We start from the raw sequence: 19,163 nt of genomic DNA, 5'->3' as shown, positions 1-19,163 counted from the left end.
GCTTCCAAAATCAAACCTTGCTCTTTATCCAACTTATCATCTCTAATTACTCAGCCCTTCAGCTCTGTCCCAGCCTATCACCCCTGCACTAGCCACATTTATCTATTGCCATGTTGACCCCTTGGTGAACCACTTCAACTCCATACTGTTGTCTTCTCTTGAGTCCCTTGCCCCCTTATCATACTGTGCCTTGTGAAGCCTCATTCTTAGACCCTTCTCATCTTCACTCTTTTGCGACTGAATGAAAGTGGAGAAAAATCACGCAACCATCCTAACTGGGTGTACTGCAAATTTATATTATGTAACCTCAACTAAGCCCCTGCTGCTGCTATTCAGTCCTTTTGCACCTCCATAATTAGCACACCATTGCACTCGCTATGGTGGTTCTTCCAGACCTTTTCATACCTCCTCATACCTCCAGTGAGTGCATCACCTTGCCCCTACCCTCATAGATGAGAACCTTGCCTCATATTTTACTAGAAAAATTGAGATCATTTGCTGAAGTTTCCTTTTCTCCCTTCCTCCACATCTCACGTCATCCAGATGCCTTCTGATATTATCTCCTCTTTCACCTTTGTCCCACATAAGAAAGTAGACTTTCTTTGCCAAGGTCAACACCTCTACATGTACAAGTGATCTCCTTCTATCCTGTCTCCTCCAGCAGATTGTCTCCTCTACTATCCCCACTCTTTCATATTTTGGATGTCCCCTAATGCTCTTTCCTAGTTCTTTCTTTTTCCTCTCTTCCCACCCTCTCTTTTGATGACCTTATCAGTGCCCATGGGTTCCATTATCTCTGTACTGATGAGTCACAGATCTAGATATCCAGCCCTCATTTCTCTCCTAAGTTTCATTCCATCTTTATCAGTGGCTCATTAGATATTTCTCACTGTATGTCCTTTAGGCTCCTCAGATTCATCATGTCTGAAAGAGAACTCATTATCTTTTCCCCCAAGCCCCTACCCTCTTCTTGACTTATGAGTGCCATATTCCTTCCAGTAACATAGGTTCATAATTTTGAAGTCATCTTCAGATATTCACCATCCCTCACCCCTAAAGAGCTGAGCAATTGTCAATTTTGGTGATTCTTCCCCCAGAAAATCTGCCTTATATGTGTCTCTGTCTTCGTTCACATGGGTATCACTCTTGTTAAGGCCCTCATCTCCTCATAATTGATCTTGCTACCATAAGTCTCTCCTCTCTCCAAATTATCATCCACATAGATGCTGAGTTGATATTGCTAAATCATGGTTCTCCGACTATATTGTTCCTCTGATCAAAAATCCTCATTGGTTCTCCATTACCTTAATACCTCTGGTTTAAAATAGAAACACTTATAACTAAAATAAAAACACTGATAACTAAAATAGAAACACTTACAACTCTATACAATCTGGCTTCTGCCTACCTGTCCAAGCTTGTTATACATTGCTTCTTTCCACACATTCCATGTCTAGGCTACACATTGGACTACTTGTTCTCCTACTTATACTACGTTCCATCTCCTGTCTCGTGCTTTTTTACTGATTATCCCCCATGTCTTCAAAGCACTAATCTTCTTTTTCTTTTTCTTTTTTTTTTTAGCTAGGCAATGGGGTTAAGTGCCTTGCCCAGGGTCACACAGCTAGTAAGTGTTATGTGTCTGAGGTCGGATTTGAACTCGGGTCCTCCTGACTTCAGGGCCGGTGCTCTATCCACTGGGCCACCTAGCTGCCCAAGCACTGACCTTGTTAACCTTTTTTTTTTTAGAATGCCTAACTTCCCCTAAATTTTGAGGTCAAATGTTACTTGCTATAGAAGCAAGTCAGAGTCAGAGCACAGGGCCTGGAGTCAGGAAGTCTTGAGTTCAGATGTGGCTTCAGACGCTCACCAGCCATGTGACCCTCAGCAAGGAAGTCACTCTGCGTGCCTCAGTTTCCTCAGTTGTAAAATGGGAATTATGATAGCACTTCCTTTCCAGATATGTCGTGAAGATCACATGAGATAATACTGGTAAAAGCACTTAGTGCAGTGTCTGGCACATATTAAGCTCTTAATAAAGGCTTGTTCCCTTCCCTTGCCCCTGTATGAGACTTTTCTTGATTTCCGCAGCTACTAATGCCCCCCCCACCATCCCCCCATTACATAGTATTTATCTTGTATCTGTTTTTTAAATTACATCTACTTAGATCTTAATGCTATCTTTTATGCGACACCTCTTCTAGCCCTTCTCAACTCTCGTGCTTTTCTTCTCTTAATTACTTCCAGTTTGTCCTGTATATGGCTTGTTTGTATGGATCTGTTTGCATATTGTTCTCCCCTCTTTTGAGTTTAAGCTCCTTGAGGGCAGAGACCTTTTTTTTTTTTGGCCTCTGGCATATAGTAGGTGCTTAAGAAGTGGTTATTGACTAATTGACTGACTGATATGTGTATGAGTTGTTTCTCTTGATGGAATTTAAGCATAGTACAGGGACTGTTTTGTTTTTGTCACAGTCTTCCTTGAAACTAACACATCTGGAACATAGAAGTTTAATGAATTCTTAAGTTTGATCTGTGTATAATATTCCTCTTCAGTAGAATATAGGCTTTTTGGGGGAGGGAGAGTTCTTTGTATCTTCGGTACACATATAGATACTTAATAAGACACAGCTCTTGCCCTGGTATTCTTCTACTTAAAATTCTTTAGAGTTTCCCTTTTGCCTGTAGAGTAAAATAGAAACTCAGCATGCTATTTAATTAAGACTTCTTCATAATGTGCCTTCCACACTTGTTTGTAGTAATTCCATTTCACTCTGTTCCTGGCCATCTCTCCTACTTGTCTATTCTTTGACTCATCAATTCTGTCTCTGTCTCATTGTGTTGCAGTGACAGAGCTTACATTTCCCTCCTTTGCCTTCTAATATCCTTACCTTCCTTTCAGGCTCAGATCAATGACCAGCTCTAATTTAGAACCTTTCTTTGACCCAAATAGCAGTTAATGCTTATTTCCTTTTCAGCTTGTCTCGTTATCCATTTAGTCTGTGCTGTATCCCCCAAGTAGAATATAAATTCTTGACTGCTGAAACTCCTATATTATTTTAATCCATTTCTCCAATCTTAGCAAAAGTATGTTGTAAAGTGTTTGTTAAATTGAAATGAATGATATCAGAGGCTCTTCCTAACTCTGAGCTGCATAATATACTGTATAATTAACCTGTTGCTTTCCCTAAAGTATTTGCTTGAAAGGCCACCTTACTTGAAAAAGTCACCCATTTTAGGTGGCTTCTCTGCCAATATTAAAAGAAAAGGAGCCAACAATTCCAAGGTCCGCAGAAAAAACTAAATGAATGAAACTATACATCCTTATGGACAACAATATTACCGTTACCATGTATAGACTGAAGTAAATAAATTTAGACTATACAATAGAATTGTACACAAAAATATTTAATGTGATAAATGTATGCATCCATCCTTTTAAATACATAAAGTAAGCTAAGTGCCTTTACCCTCTACTTAATATTGTAATTATGTGTTTAAAATAAATACATAAGTACAACCTAAATGAATAGAATAATGGCATATTTAAATATAACAAATGCAGAACATTTGATAAATATTTTAAATTGCTAATTTACATCTAGAAACTAAAAATTGTGTTCTACACTAATAGAATAACTTATAAATTTGAAACTTAGTATTTGGAGTTCTTAATGCAAGTCACGTTTACGTCCAGTCATTGCACGACACAATTTAGCTCTAAGGAAAACCATTTTTCATTAGAAATATAGATGACTAACTTTAGATCTGGGCTTTTACCTTGTGGTGTGTTCCAAGTCTCTAAATTGAAGTAGCATATTGGAGTGGGAATCTCAGAAGTACCAAAGCATAGCTAGCAGGGATGATCAGAGCAATTAAGGTGTTTAAAAGATGGTACAGGCTTGGACATGTTCATAGGCAACAGGAAAGAAACTGTTAGGTGAGGAGAGACAGATAGTGGAGAGAAGGATTGGATTCATAGGTAGATTTAAAGGGTACTTTGGCAAAATACCAGCAGCAATAGGACAAAGGAGTAAGAGAGTCAAGAATTAGAGTGTCTAGGTCAACTGGTTATATAAGCTAGGTCAGGATTGAAAAAGAAGGGAAAGATAGCCCCAGAAGGGGTGATAGCATAGGGAGGGGGGTCAGAATGCTACTTTCTTCACATTACCTCTTCTAGAACCACCCTCTTGCTGCTGCCACTCAGGAACCTTCCACCTTTAAGATCCGTGCAATCCAAATTCATCTTGTAACCTTAGTAGTTGTTATCTGTTGACTTCCCAGACATTCTCTCTCCTCTTCCCTGAGACCAGTTTCTGGCTTACAGTATTCCTATTTACTCCAACTTCTTCTGTACCAGGGCATTTCAGCACATATGCTAAACTTGACTCAAATATCCTAAATTTGCAGTTCCTCAATCTACTCAAGCCCTACTCCTCCACTCTACCTAAATTATACATAGAGAAGGTCAAACCTTTCTTCTTGTCTTAACCCACCAGTGTTTCAGATCCATGTTCCAGAACTCCAAAATTCTTTGATCCTGTAATAATCTTTATTATTCCATTTCTTCATACACTTAACTCCATTTGACCACCAATCCCTCAACCCATACTTTTCCAGGCTGTCAACCCTTCTATGGCTATACGCACCCCATTTCCCAAATTGGACTCCTTTGCAAATCAGTCAGTTCTATACTATTCTCTACTCTCAAATGCCTGGTTGCCTTGATCTGTTACTGATGCTGATTTGCTGAACACCAATTCTGCAGTATTATCATCATCTTCTTTCACTCCTACCTATGTGCTGTTGAATGGAGATGAAGAGAATCATGAAACTGTGTTGACTAGATTCATGAAAATTTTATGTTGTCTAACCTCAAGAAGCATTTCCTGCAAAGGAATGAAATCCTCTTATTCCTTCCTAATTAATTCTCTATACCACTCACTACAATACCTACTCCAAACCTAATCTTTTTTCAAGTCTCCCAAAACACCTCTTAATATGCCCTTTCAGCCAAGGACCTCATTTTGTTGTTTTATCTTTTGGTGTTTTATTAACTAAACGTTCTTGAATAGGGACTCACATAATACTAAATTTCAGGTTCTTTGGGATATTTCCAAATCTTAGCTTGATCTATACCATGGGTGCTTTGTTGGATTTGGGGAGTGGGAAATGGAATTTAATCTCTAAAGTCTTTACTACAGTATTTTAATACAGGGATTTTCTAGTCCCTTCTCTCACCCTAACCTTTGTCCATATCTGTAAAATGTCCCATATTTATGACTTGTAACTTAGTGATTTGGTTGGAAAGGGCTTATTATGTCCTCTGTAGGTCCCTCCCACAAATAGAAAGGAATAGGCAAAGACATCAACTGGTCATAATGGTTGCCTTGTGACATGACTCTTGTTAAAAATAGGAAACAAGAATTTCATATTTAGACTATCAGATGGTGGCAGGGGATATAAATTATTCTCCCTCTCATACTATCAAATGAACAATCAAAAAACAAAGAAAGAAGACCTCTTGCTAGGGTAAATTAGATAAGAAAATATGATCTGATCTGAATTTTTTTTATTTCAGTTCTTATAAATTTACAGTTAATAGTGCTTCAGGAGGGAGACTTGGTTCCTCTTGATAATATAGTGTGCTCCAGTAGAAAAAGCACTGGTTCTGAAACCAGAAGACCTGAATCCCACCTTACGCTTACCACCTGTGTGACTTAGGGCTAGTTACTTAACCTTTGGATTAAAAGAGTAAATAATAATGATGAAAAAATATTTATCATACTATTAGAATAGATGACTTCCAAAGTCCCTTCCACTAGATCTATGATCCGATGAACACTATAGGGAACCAGATCTCCAAAACCCTATTTTCCTTAAGAACAGGTTCCCTTTGTGATGTATTTCTTAGGACATTTTATTACAATAAAACTTCTTTTCAAATTATTTTGTTTCTTGTGGAGTTTGCTTTAATGAGTTTTTTTCCCTATGTTGGAAGATGACATTTGGCTAACATTTTAATAATTAAAAAATATTTTTTGTAGGCATTACTTTCTGTACATGACACTGTGGCCCAGAAGAATTATGATCCTGTTTTACCTCCTATGCCTGATGATATTGATGATGAGGAAGATTCAGTAAAAATAATCAGACTGGTCAAAAACAGAGAACCACTGGTAAGTTTATCACAATTATTCTTACTCAGAATTAATTTAATAAGATATAAACAGAGCTCATGGAGAAGTCAGTTTTGAAGGTGGTGGTTTTTCCCCCATTTTAATGCTGCAGTTCTGTGTTTTCTTTAGAACTATATAATTCATAATAAACAGTCATCATTCACATTTCTATACGTCTTCAAAGGTTGCAAAACATTTTCCTCACATCCACTTTATGAGATAAATGGTACAAGTTGTGTTGTTCCCATTTTTATTGATGAAGAAACAGGTTCAGGAAGTATATATAACTACCCCTGGGCCACTCATCTAAGAAGCTTGAAAAGGGCCCCTGGCATCCTAGGCATCTCTACATTCCTAGAGACATGTCCTTTTTGTTTAGGCTAAAACCAGTTGCTTATATTTGTGATTGTGATTTTTAAAAATCAGGCTAAATAAGATGACATCTATATCATTGTCTGTGTTTACTGGCAATTTTTATAGTCTATCAATCTATTTTTAATAGATCTACAGATATGTTTGAAAGATTTGATTATCCTTTTTCCTCCTACTATGATATTTGATGTCACCAATTAGAGTATTCTTTTTTAATGTTACTGCATTTAGTATTTTTTAAAATATGTTATAGTTTATTATGGATTTTACTATAGACTAAGAGCTACAGAGTTTTGGAAGATTTGGAAAGTAATAGTGAAAGAATATGTAGGGATAGTCAGTAAGAGATAGAAAGGATAAGTTAGTGAGTAGGGATAATTGATTGTTTTTTATTAGGGACATGGTTAGGGTTAGAATGAGGAATATTAGGTAAAGATATTAAGAAGAGAATTTAAACTAGTAGGATTAAATTAGTAGTTATTAGCCAATTATAAAATTAATTTTTATCCTCTTATTAACTTAGAAAATATATTAAGACCAGGTTTGAGCGAATGGCTTCAAATGAAGATGATATTAGTAAAGAAAATTATGTGATAGGCTTATCACTGGCTATAGATTTAAACTGCTAAATCTGTGACCCAGTTCCAAAATTTTATGAAAGGCATAGAGATTTCTTCAAACATTTAAGAAAGTACCATAGTGTAGATTGACTTTACTGCAGTGGATTCAGGTAATACTTTGTATGATTTAGGGATGCAGAAAGCATCAAGGAAACACAGATATATACTCCACCTTGCAACTAGTAATGGAGTCTATGATTTCAATTATACCTGTACTCACTGCACATTTAGTCAACAGATCTTGTATTATCTCCTTTGTTAGCAAGGCAAACTCTGTCTCTCTCCTTGCCCACTGAAGAAGAGTCATAGGTAGCCTGGGAAAGTTAGCATTTAAAATCCAGTGATCTAATATTAGAACAGGCAAACTGTCTAACAGAGGTAAGCGTGTGGAAGAAGCTAAAAAGAAAGTCAGTTTTTCAAGACTAAAAATAAGTGTGAGTGATGATGTAATTGTTGAAATCAAAATAACTGGAAATGAAGCATGTAAATAAGGAATTAATAGCAATACTTCAAATTATAAAGCACTCCCTAGTAATTCCATCAATCCATGACTAACCACATTTCAGAATGAGTAGACTAAAGCTTTTAACTGTTGTAATAGTGGATTAGATTTTCAGGCCATCTTAATACATTTTATCAAAAGAGTGAAAAAGAATTTTACATATAATTTGGGCCATATTCAATGCAGAAGAAACTTCCCAGTTGCAGAAACTGTATAGAGCTAATCACCCATGTCCTTATAGGGAGGTAACTAATGAGAGCTCCTCAATATGCCAGATTCACATAGTAACATTGTGTAAATATTTTAAAAAGCTATTCTGGCCCTGTGCCACACCTTCTACAGTCATGCGTACTTTAATACTGAAGCATGACATTCTTGTTGACTCAAGGAACCCATTCTGTGATCTGTTACCTAGTCAATGTAATGGGACTGATTAAAACAGTGCCAGGATTGGACAGCATTAAATATTGAATCCAGAAGATCAGTCCAGAGGGACATATTTTAATTAGTATTTTTAATATATTACATAAGAACAGTTATGTCCCAAAGGAGTGTCAGTCATCTACAACTATTTTAACTTAGAGAAAAGGTAATAGGAACCTCCCCTCCAGTTGGCGGCCCATTTCCCTGGGTAGCACCATGGGTAAGGTCTATGCCTCTGTCTTGTCTAAAAGATTCATCAGTTGGTGTATAAGAAATGGATGCATCAGCAGGAATCGAAAGGTCCTCATGCCTTTTGACAGCAACAGTAAGCATCATTTCTTATTCCAGTCCATCTCAAATGAAACCAGTTATAAAAAGAAAATGTGTAGGGTGGCCTAAACAGTATGGTAAACACTAAAATGGGCCGATTTTCATAAAGAGGTAATTAGTGTTATAAAAAGACCCTACCAGCACAGCTTGACCCATACCCACACCAGGGATAGCCTTTCACCAGACATTAACGTCCAGGAATGAGGCAGGGCTGTCCTCTTAGACCAATAATTTTTAACAACACCAGAACTGATAATATGTGCCCTGATAAGGACAGGACTAAAGTGTAATTTGTATAAAAGGAAAATAATGTCCTAGTGTACACAGGTAATTTGGCTGTAGTTGCTGACACCCCTGGTTACCTGACCAAAATACTAGTTGCCATGTGGGCAGGACTACACTTTAACAGGACCAAATATGTGTCTTTGTTGATTGATGACTGGAAGAAAAGGTACTTCCTGTATAATTCCAATTACATAATCAGGGAGTCTCAGTGATGGTTGAGGAAAACACGTGTTCTTATCTTGGAATCCCCATGTGGGTTTCCACACTGGAATTCTGCCAAGGATGTGATAGCTAATATGACTATAGACTTAGACTTTGTGGATAAGTCTAAATTGGCTCCTTTGCAGAAAATAGATACAGAAAGTACTTTCATATTACCCTGTATCTATTCCATCCTAAGAATAATATGGTCCCCAAGAGAGTCTTCAAACTCTTGGACAGAACAGTTTAGGAAGACACTAAGATATTGTTGTACTTTCCCCAGAAAGCCAGTATTGAGCCCCAACTTCCCCCCTATAAAACGGGAAAGATGCATCTGCTACCCCTAGTTGTAGGAGCAGATATATTAGGTGGCTTGTCATCTGGGTTACTGTCCTGTTCTTTTAGTGATACAGTGAGGAACAAAATTAAACCTGATCCTCCACCAGAGCTATCTGGTCGCTTATTCAGATGGTTTTATGGAAAGAGAATTCAAATACAAGGTCACAGTAGCTTCTCATCTGGTTCTGGCAATAGGTGGCCTCCTGATGATTGTCATTTAAACTCTCAATTGAGTGTCTTAGCTTTATTGCTGAATGATGGTCTCTTGGCCCTAGAAGGAGTAAGGGAGTAGGGAGGAATTTGAAATACACACTAAGATATTATTTTAAACAACAGCTAATTAGCAAACCTGAATTGCCAGTCTTCATATTGGGTAAAAGATCCTTCCTTCAAAAAAAAAAATTGGAGCCACAGCCATTGAGGTAATGGAAAACTACCCTGATTTCATTACTCAAGAAAAAATAGTTTTAAAATATTTTTAAATTATTAAAAATGACACTTGTTAGCACATATTAAGTAAAATTTTATCAATGGGGAAACTTTTTTCCTTAGTTTTTAATTGACATAGAACATTTGTGTTTGTATACTAATAAATTAGTTTTCAAAAAAGCTTAAAACCAAAAGTTTATTTTAATTGAGGAATTTAGATCATGACCCACATTATCAGATTCTTAAATGTACCATCTTTTTTGTTGTGGTTGAACCTTTTTTTTTTTTCAGGAACAGTGATTATTGGGGTTTTTTTAACCTAGTCTCCAGTGAATTTTCTTTTTAGTATGAAATTGACAGATATCCAAAAAGAATGGACATTTCAGTATACAAAGAATAGAAAAAGAGGATGGTAGGTTAAACTATGAACTTCTGCTGTGTACAGAAGCTTTGTACATTTTTTAAAAAGCATATCGTAAATGTAACATAATAGTAATAAAACTGCCCTGTTCATCTGTGTCACCTTCTGAACTTCCCTGATTCTCTGCTTTATATTTTTTTTGTTTCATCAATAGTCTTTTATTTCTTATGAATTTTTCATCACTGTCACTACCTACCAAGTCTGCCGTCATAAAAAGAAAACAAATCTATATAGACCTTCTGAAAATGGCCATCATTTTTTTGAAGTAGTGGTTGGTCATTGCATTGGTCAGAGTTTTTAAGGCTTTTAATGTTGTATTGCATCATTGTAGTCATTGTATATGTTTTTCGGGTTTTGCTTATTTCATTCTACATGAAGTCATATAAGTCCTCCCAGGTTTCTCTGAATTTTTCTGACTAGTCATTTCATATAGCACAATAATATAGCATTACATTGGTATACTTTAATTTGCCATTCCCCAATAATTTCACACAGTCCTATAGATTCTTATCTTTTGGCCATTTTTACAGGGCCATAAGAAGATACCAGAAATATAAACTGGCAACATTATAATTAGTTTTTAAAAACTAGATAATATTTTGATGTTTCATTCCTGGTAACCGTAATTTATACAGTGAAATTTTGGACACAAAGGATTTTGGATTCTAATTTAATGTTGCATGTTATGTGGGAAGTATACAAATGTAAAATTTCTGAATATTTTTAAAATAAGTGTTACTCAGGTCAGATATGCTATTGGATAACTAAAACATATGCACCAGTTCCCCTCTCGTAATTTACTGTGTAAAATGTACCAAAAGAAAATTAACAGTAGTTGGCATTATATAATGAAGATTTCAGAGTAATGCAGTGCCTCATTCCTTTGTCACAGTCCTAGGGAAGTGTTTATCATCTATAGGTCTAACCATTTTTGCATTCATTTTAGGTTGGAGTAGCCACTTCCATTAAGTTCATTGTACTTGCCTTCTGTCCTCCAAGGCTTTCTCTGATATGGAAATTCCAATTAACTGGAATTTTATTCAGTTGCAAAAATATTATTTTGAGCTCATGATTATGAAAATATAAATTTCACGTTCTCTTAGCAAAGTTCTCGTTAAGGATCCTACCCCATTGTTTTCAGTCTTTACCTTTTAATCCAGTTGTATTAGTAATCAATCAAACATTTGTTAAATGTTAGTCTATACCAGACATTTTGGAATGAATACTGGGAATTCAGAGACAGAAGTAGAAGTCTCTATTCCTTTTATTTTTTGCTTTTTTGTGAGGCAGTCAGGGTTAAGTAGACTTGCCCAGGGTCACACAGCTAGTAAGTGTCAAGTGTCTGAGGCTGGATTTGAACTCAGGTCCTCCTGACTCCAACCAAGGCCAGAGCTCTATCCACTGTGCCACCTAGCTGCTTCAAACAGTCCCTATTCTTGAGTTACATGCTTTCTATCCGGGGTGAGCCTCTGTGTGCATGTGTGTATACAGAATATACATAGAATGTACATATATAAAATACACCCGTGGTAGTTTGGAAGGAATGACACTACTATCTCAGGGCATCAAAAAAGACTTATGCAGTGATCGAAAGTTATACTTTAACTCTTCATGCTCCCAGAGGAGAGTCCTGATACTTGAACTTTATTATTACTAATCCAGTTGTGACCTGTGAGAATTACTCAGCTGTCGAATGGTTCACTACATTTGGCACTACCCCTTAAAACAATTACATAGCAATTGATTTGTCCATCTTAATAGCATATGAATATGAGTTCATAACTAAATCTAAAATGGACCTTACATATTATCTAATTCAACTCTTTCTTGTTTCACAAATGAGGAAACTGGTCCAATGAAGTTAAGTGATTTGCCTGTCTAGAATCCAGGCCTCTAAGGAGGATATAGTTCTTTTGACTCAACAGATATAATTCTTTCTGTTATATTATAGTACTTTTTATTCAGCTATGCACCCTGTATAAATAACTAAATTACAGAAGGTTCTTCTAGTCCAACTCCCCCATTTTATAGCTGAGTAACAGGATAAAGAAGATAAGGGACTTGCCCAGGGACATGCATCTGGTTAATGGCAAGACTGAGCCTAGAATCCAAGTCTCCTATTTTCCAAACTAGTATTTTCATTAAATTATTTAGACACCCCTGATTGAAATGATTAAAACAGAATCCCAGAAAAAGTATTTCAAAACTTATTTGCAATTTCAGATTGCATGTTCGTGGTCTGCTGTAGTACAGAAACCCAAAGCAATCCTATTTTGAGTATTTGAGGCAAATTTTAATTCTTGCATTTCATTTTACATATCAGTCTTCTATTTTGCTATTTTTTTTTGCAAAAGAAAAGATTTGTGACTATATATAAAAAGTAGAGAGGTTAAGCGTCTAATTCATTGAACTTGACCTCTCCTGTCAACTCCAGACTATAAAATCACTGACACCAAGGTCTGTCTTCTATATTTCTCTCAAAATGCTGAGCACATAGTTTAGTACTCAGTTACTATTTATTGAATGAGTCAATGTTAGCCTTTCATGGAATGTAAGAATTGTAAGGAATCTCAGAAGTCATCTATTCAACAATAGTAAACCCACCTTTGCCTGAAGAACTCCGAAGAGGGAAAAACCACTGTCTCACGTACTTGAATGTTAGGAATTTTTTCCTCACTTTAAACCTGAATAAACTTGATTACAACTTTTACCCATTGGTGCTACATCTGTCCGCTATGACAAAGTGGAAATCAAATGCCTTTTAAATACATGCTTTTGGTATATTTTATTTTCATATTACCTAAATTTCTCCCACATGGTTCCCCTTTCACTCTCCTGGAAAGCTGTCCTTTATCATAAAGAACTTTTTAAGAGAAAGAAGAGGGAAAAATCAGCAAAGTATCAGTAAATTTAAAAGTTTGATGTAATACACATCCCTGCCCCCCATACCTCAGCAAAGTAATGTGGTGAGGTGTCTTCTTATATCGAGTCTTTGGAGCTATGTTTCTATGTAATTTTGAAATTTCATTTTTCAGTTGTTTGTTGATAGTTGTTCACTTACATTGTTGCGACCTTTTATATTGTATTCCTGGCTCTGCTGGCTTCCACTTTGCATCAGTTCATGTCAGTCTTTCAGTGCTTCTCTGTATTTATTATGTTTGTAATTTCTTATATGGCAGTAATATTCCATTATTCAGTCAGTCAAGAAGTAATATTTATTAAGTGTCTACTGTGTCCCAGGCACTGTGTTTAGTACTGGATATACAAAGGAAGACAGAAGACAGTTACTGCTTTCAAGAAGCTCATAGTCTAATGGAGGAGACATTATGAAAGCAACTATGTATGAACAAGATATACACAGGATTAATTGGAGATAATCAACAAATGGAAAGCATTAGCAATAAAGGGGTTTAGGAAAGGCTTCTTGTAGAAAATGGATTCTTTCTGGAAAGATTTACATGAACTGATACAAAGTGAAGTGAACAGAACCAGGAGAACATTATACATAGTAATAGCAATATTGTTCGATGAATAACTATGAATGACTTAGCTGTTCTCAACAATACAATGATCCAAGATAATTCCGAAGGATTACTGATGAAGCATACCATCCACCTCTGGAGAAAGGACCGATATTGTTTGAATGCAGTCTGAAGCATGCTTTTTTTCACTTTCTTTCATTCTTTTTCTTTTATTCTAGTCTTCTTGTACAAAATGGCTAACATGGAAATGTTTTACATGATTGCACATATACAACTTATATCTGATTGCTTACTGTCTTGAGGGGAAGGGAGGGAAGGAAGAATAGAATTTGGAACTCGAAACTTTAAAAAAAGTTAAAAAATTTAACAATTGTTTTAACATATAATTGGGGGGGGGAAATAAGATATATAAAAAGAAAATGGGTTTTTGCTGGTGTTTGAAGGAAGCCAGATGACAGAGATAAGGAGGAAGAGAATTCCCAACATAGAACACTTGTCAATGTCACTTGATTACAGAGTACATGAGGCTGAGTAAAGTATAAGAAGTCTGGAGAAGTAGGAGGGGATATGAAGGGCTTTGAATGACAAAAAGAAGATTTTGTATTTGTTTCTAAAGGTAACTAGAGTTTATTAAAGTTTAGTAAACTAAAGGTAAACTAGAGTTTATTGAATAGGGTGAGGAAGAGGGGTGGCATGATCAGACCTGAGCTTTAGGAAGAAGAATTTGACAGATGAATAGAGGATAGACTAGATTGGGGAGATACTTGAGGCAGGGAGACCAACTTGAATGCCGTTACAATAGTCCAAGCATGAAGTGGTGAGGACCTGCAGTAGGTTCATAGGAGAGGAGAGGAGAAGGTACATAATGAAAGATGCTATAAAGGTACTCTTCAACAGTACTTAGTCACATTTTGGAAATTGGGGGGTAAGAGAGAGTGAGAAATTGAGTATGATATTTAGGTTTTGAACCTAGGTGACTGGGAGGATGGAAGTACCTCCACATAAAAGGGAAATTTGGAAGAAAGGAAGGTTTAGAGGAAAAGGTAATGAGTTTGGTTTTGGACATGTTAAGTATAAGATGTCTGTGGGACATCCAGTTTGAGAGGTCCATTAGGCAATTACAGATGCAAGTTTGGAGGTTAGGAGAGAAGGTATACCTGTAGAAGTAGATTTGAAAATCATCAGCATAGAGATTGAGTCCAAGGGAGCAGATGAGATTACCAAGGGAAACAGCATAGAGGGAAAAGAGGGCTCAGGACAGAGCCCTGCAAGATACCCACCCAGTTGTTTGGTGCAAATACCTTGGATGAAAATTCAGAAAGGAGACTCAGAAGGAGTGGTCAGACAGGTAAGAGGGGAACCAATATAGAGTAGTATTATGGAAATCTAGAGAGAAGGTGATTAACAGTGCCAAAGGCTGCAGAGAAAGTGAGAAAGATGAAAATTGAGAAAAGGTCATTAGATTTGGCATTTAAGAGATTGGGGGTAACTTTGGAAAGAGTAGTTTCAGTTGAGGATGAAGCTGGAAGCCAAACCATAGAGAGTTAAGAAGAGAATGAGAGGAAAGGAAATAGTGGCACCAATTGTTAAAGTCCTCCAAACATTTAGCCGCAAAAGGGAAGAGCGATATGGTATTGACAGATCAAGTGAGGAGGTTTTGAGGATGAGGGAGACATAGGCATATCTTTAAGCAGTAGAGAAGCATCCAGTAGACAGGGGGCAGTTTAAGATAAGTGAGAGAGTGGGCATGGGTTAGAGTGAGCAGTCTGCTGGAGAAGAATGGAATGTGCAGATAGAGGAGTGAGGTGGAGGAGCCATGGGAAGTTTGAAAATGAAAAGATTTGGAAAAACTGCTGTGGTGAGTGGGATAGTGAGTTAATTAGGGATCTATGAAAAGCATAAAAGCCTTGCTTTGCTTCAGTGAGGGCTCAGTTGAGATTATGTAATAAACATAAATTTGTAGCGGACCCAGTCAACACAATTTTATAATCTTCTCCAGCAACTTTCAGCAGCATGAGAAGAGGAGCAAAGACATCAGATGGTGGGAATAATGCAAGGCTGAGGCTTGGCAGTACAAAATATAAGAGGGCAAGAAACTTGAGACAAGAAGCCAGTGTAGAGTTAAACTGGTTCACCAAAAGGGCATGATCATGAAGGGAGGAGAGTCTAGCCAGTGTAGGAGTGATGGCCTGGGAAGGAACCAAAGGTCAAAGAATTGGAAGTCGCAATGAGGGTGAAAAATAGGGTTTGGGGTTGCAAGGCAGAGAGAGAGAGAGTTGGAATAACAATAGATTGTGATCACAAAATAGAATTTTAGATTCATGCATATGGAAATGGTCCATTTGTGGGGTGATAGCCGGATCAAAGTTATGACCATCTTGTAGCTTGGAGTGGGGTGGAGGAATAGGACATGTTCAGTCAATTAGTTAAGGAACTGGGAGGTTAGATGTTTGAGGAACTATCAGTAAGTATGTTGAAATCCCTAAGTATGAGGGCCAGAGTGGAAGAGGAGAGACTGTGAGGCAGGTACTAAAAGCATTGAAGATGGTGAGAGAATGTTCTAGTTTGTCAGGATCTTTTAGAGCTTCATAGTCACCTAACAGATTAGCTTTTATGTCTTGGGTGGTGACACACCATTAATAGATAGTGATTATGCTTGTTAAAGGTCTCTGTAAATCACTTCAGATTTAAATCCACTGAACTAGCTACATCAGAGTAGTAGATTTTTTATTTTATACTGATTTGAGCACAGTTTAAATTCTTGATATAAGGAAAAGCATCTCATTCCCTTTTTTAAATTTGGTTTTGATGTTCATTTAGATCTTTGGTTTGTTTGATTATGTGATAAATAATAATAGCTAACATTCATATAGCACCTTAAGGTTTGCAAAGTACTTTTAATCTTCACAACAATCCTGTGAAGGTAGATACTATAATTATCTCCAAATTACAGGTGAGGAAACTGAGACTGAGAGAAGTTGAAGGACTTGTCTAAGGTCACATGGCTAGTAACTGAGGTAGGATTTGAACTCAGGTCTTGCAGATTCCAAGTCCAGTGATCTGTCCTCTGTACCATAATAATAGGGTGCCTGCCAACTTGTTATCTTAGTATTAATGTAGCCAAATGTAGACTTATGCCAGAAATGCATTCCACGGAAACGCATTCCACATATACAAATATGTCTACTAGAGTGGTCATGCTAGTCCTTTTATGTTTCATTATACCTGTTTTTTAATTATAGGAATGTGATTATTGGCAAATTCTAGAAAAATCCCACTTTCTACTGTGGTGTGAATTTTACCCCACCTAAAGGGCAGTATTTCAGGACTGTGATGCAATGTGGGATGACTTTTCCAAACTCTCACTGGTTTCTTGGATGCCTTTTCAAGATTTCCTTGCCAAAAAATAACTGCTAGTGTGTGTTGTTCGTGCAGCCCAGTAGTTCCATTTGTTAGCCTGTGAGCATCCAGACTTTGCCTTTGCTCCATAAAACAAGAATGTTGAAAAACCTGCTTTACGATTCTTTCCCTACCTCAGGCCAGAAAATTAGAATATTTCTATGCCTAGTAGGAAGTTACCTGATCCTAAAGCACAAGGATAGTAGATACTATTGCCACTTGTGTATATTGCCTAAGAAAAGACACTTAAGTAACCCATCTGTCAAGCCTATTTTATTATTATCTGAATTTAAGAGTCTTCTCCAAAGTGGGCAGCAGCATAGTGTTATGTTAAAAGCCCCAGGCTAAAGGAGTCAAGTACATGGTACTAGTCCTGACTTTGCCATTAATTTAATGTGTGGTTTCAGTCTATTCATTTAACCTCCCTTAAACATTCAGTATTCTCATCTGTAAACCATTCTGTGGCTAGGGATAGGAATAACATCACCCACCCTACTAATGCCATGAGAACATCTCGAGGGTAAAAATTTAAGGTAATTATTATGAAAAGGAAGCCCTTATCTTATCCAGCCACCACATTAGTCCAAGCCCACATTGCCTCTCACCTGCACTATGGCAGGAGCTTCTTGCCTCAAGTCTCTCAAGTTCATCCTTCAAATAGTTGTCACAGTGATATTCCTAAAGCACAAGTCCTGAATTTATCATTCCACTATTCAAAAAGCTCCATTGCCTCCAGGATAAACTACAAAATCCTATTTTTGTCAATTTAAATTCTTCACAGTCTGACTCCTACGTACCTTTCCCAGTTGATTATACATTACTTGTTCCTTGTACAACACATCCTATCTCCATGTCCTTATATATACTGTCCATATGACTACATGTTCAGAATATCATGTCATTTCACCCGAAAGAATTTTAGCTTCCTGAGGGCAAGAATTGTTTCATTTTTGTTTTTGTATTCCTAGCATCTAGCTGACACAGAGTAAGCATTTAATCCTTTTTTATCGATAATCATTAAGGCCAACATGGCATCATCACAAATAGATAATGCCAATCTAATTTTGTTTCTTTTTTTGACAGTGCTACTATAGCAGTAGAGCAGGGGGAATACTATAGATATAGTCTGCTTATATTTAGGCAAAGTGTTTGATGGAATATCTAATACCACATTCATATAGACAAGATGCAGAGATTTGAACTAAATGATAATACAGTTACATGAATTCAGAACAAGTTTTAGTCTAAACGCAAAGATTAAACCATTGATAGTTCCATGTCAACTTGGAAGCAAGTCTCCAGTAAAGTTCCCCAGGGATCTGTATTGCTCCTTGTGTTGTTTATAACTTTTATTAATGATCTGGATAAAGGAAGAGATAACATGCTTTTCAAATGTACAGGTAGGGCAAAACTTAGATAATTAATACACTGAATACTGATATCTAGTTTTAGAGAGATCTTAGAAGCCAAGAAATGTGGTAAATTTTAATAAGATGAAATTTTAAAGGAACATATTTATTTAAAAAAAATTGTTACTAATCGGAAGCGGTACAAAAGCAATGACTTGCTTGAGCTCTCCCCCAGACCCCTCCAAATACCTGTAAAAATGGCTCTAAACAAATTCTAGAGTAGCAGAACCCACAAAAATACAGAGTGAAACAAATTTCCAGCCCAAGACAAATTGGATGGTTAATTGGAAAGTTCTATTGCACCAGGCTGGAAGAGGAGTGCAGTTTAGCGTGGGCAGGCAGGCAAAGACCAGGCCTCAGCAAACCTGGAACACACCCCAGGGGACTGAATCATAGGCAGCTATGGCCATTTCCAGACTTCTCAACCCACAAATGTTAAGGACAACTTAGGTAAGTAGGAAAGCTCTGTCAGACCTCAGTGAGAGAGAAACCCAGTCCCAGCTCCACTCCCAGCACCCCTGCTTCCGGAGCTCTTGGCCCAGGGATCAAGTGGCTGATCAGAGGGGGATTGCAGGGATCTCTCTTTGCTGGCACTGAGGCAGGGCTCTCTTGCTTTGCCTGTACTTGGATCTGGGTCACCGTTCTGGATGAGAGTCCTGGGGTAAGGAGGAACTTTGGCATGGTGGAGCTTGTGGCAGCAGTGCAGAGGGAGTCCTCCTCAGAGTTCCAAGGCAGAAAAGAATGCTTATGGTCACTTAGAGACCAGAGCCCAGGC

The 19,163-nt window shown here is 37.2% G+C and overlaps 1 protein-coding gene across 1 annotated transcript in view; it reads left to right on the top strand.

Moving 5' to 3' along the window:
• MPP7 (MAGUK p55 scaffold protein 7) overlaps positions 1-19,163 on the top strand; it is a 268,281-nt gene that overhangs the window by 171,455 nt on the left and 77,663 nt on the right. Inside the window, exon 6 of the mRNA XM_020990515.2 lies at positions 6,045-6,176. Within this exon, the coding sequence (XP_020846174.1) occupies positions 6,045-6,176 (132 nt within the window). The remainder of the gene's footprint in view (positions 1-6,044; positions 6,177-19,163) is intronic.

This window comes from Phascolarctos cinereus, unplaced genomic scaffold (assembly GCF_003287225.1).
Source record: "Phascolarctos cinereus isolate Bilbo 61053 unplaced genomic scaffold, phaCin_HiC Scaffold_1;HRSCAF=81, whole genome shotgun sequence".
Lineage (NCBI taxonomy): Eukaryota > Metazoa > Chordata > Mammalia > Diprotodontia > Phascolarctidae > Phascolarctos > Phascolarctos cinereus.
Note: the sequence above shows the minus strand (reverse complement) of the source record. Positions and strands in the feature narration are given on the sequence as shown.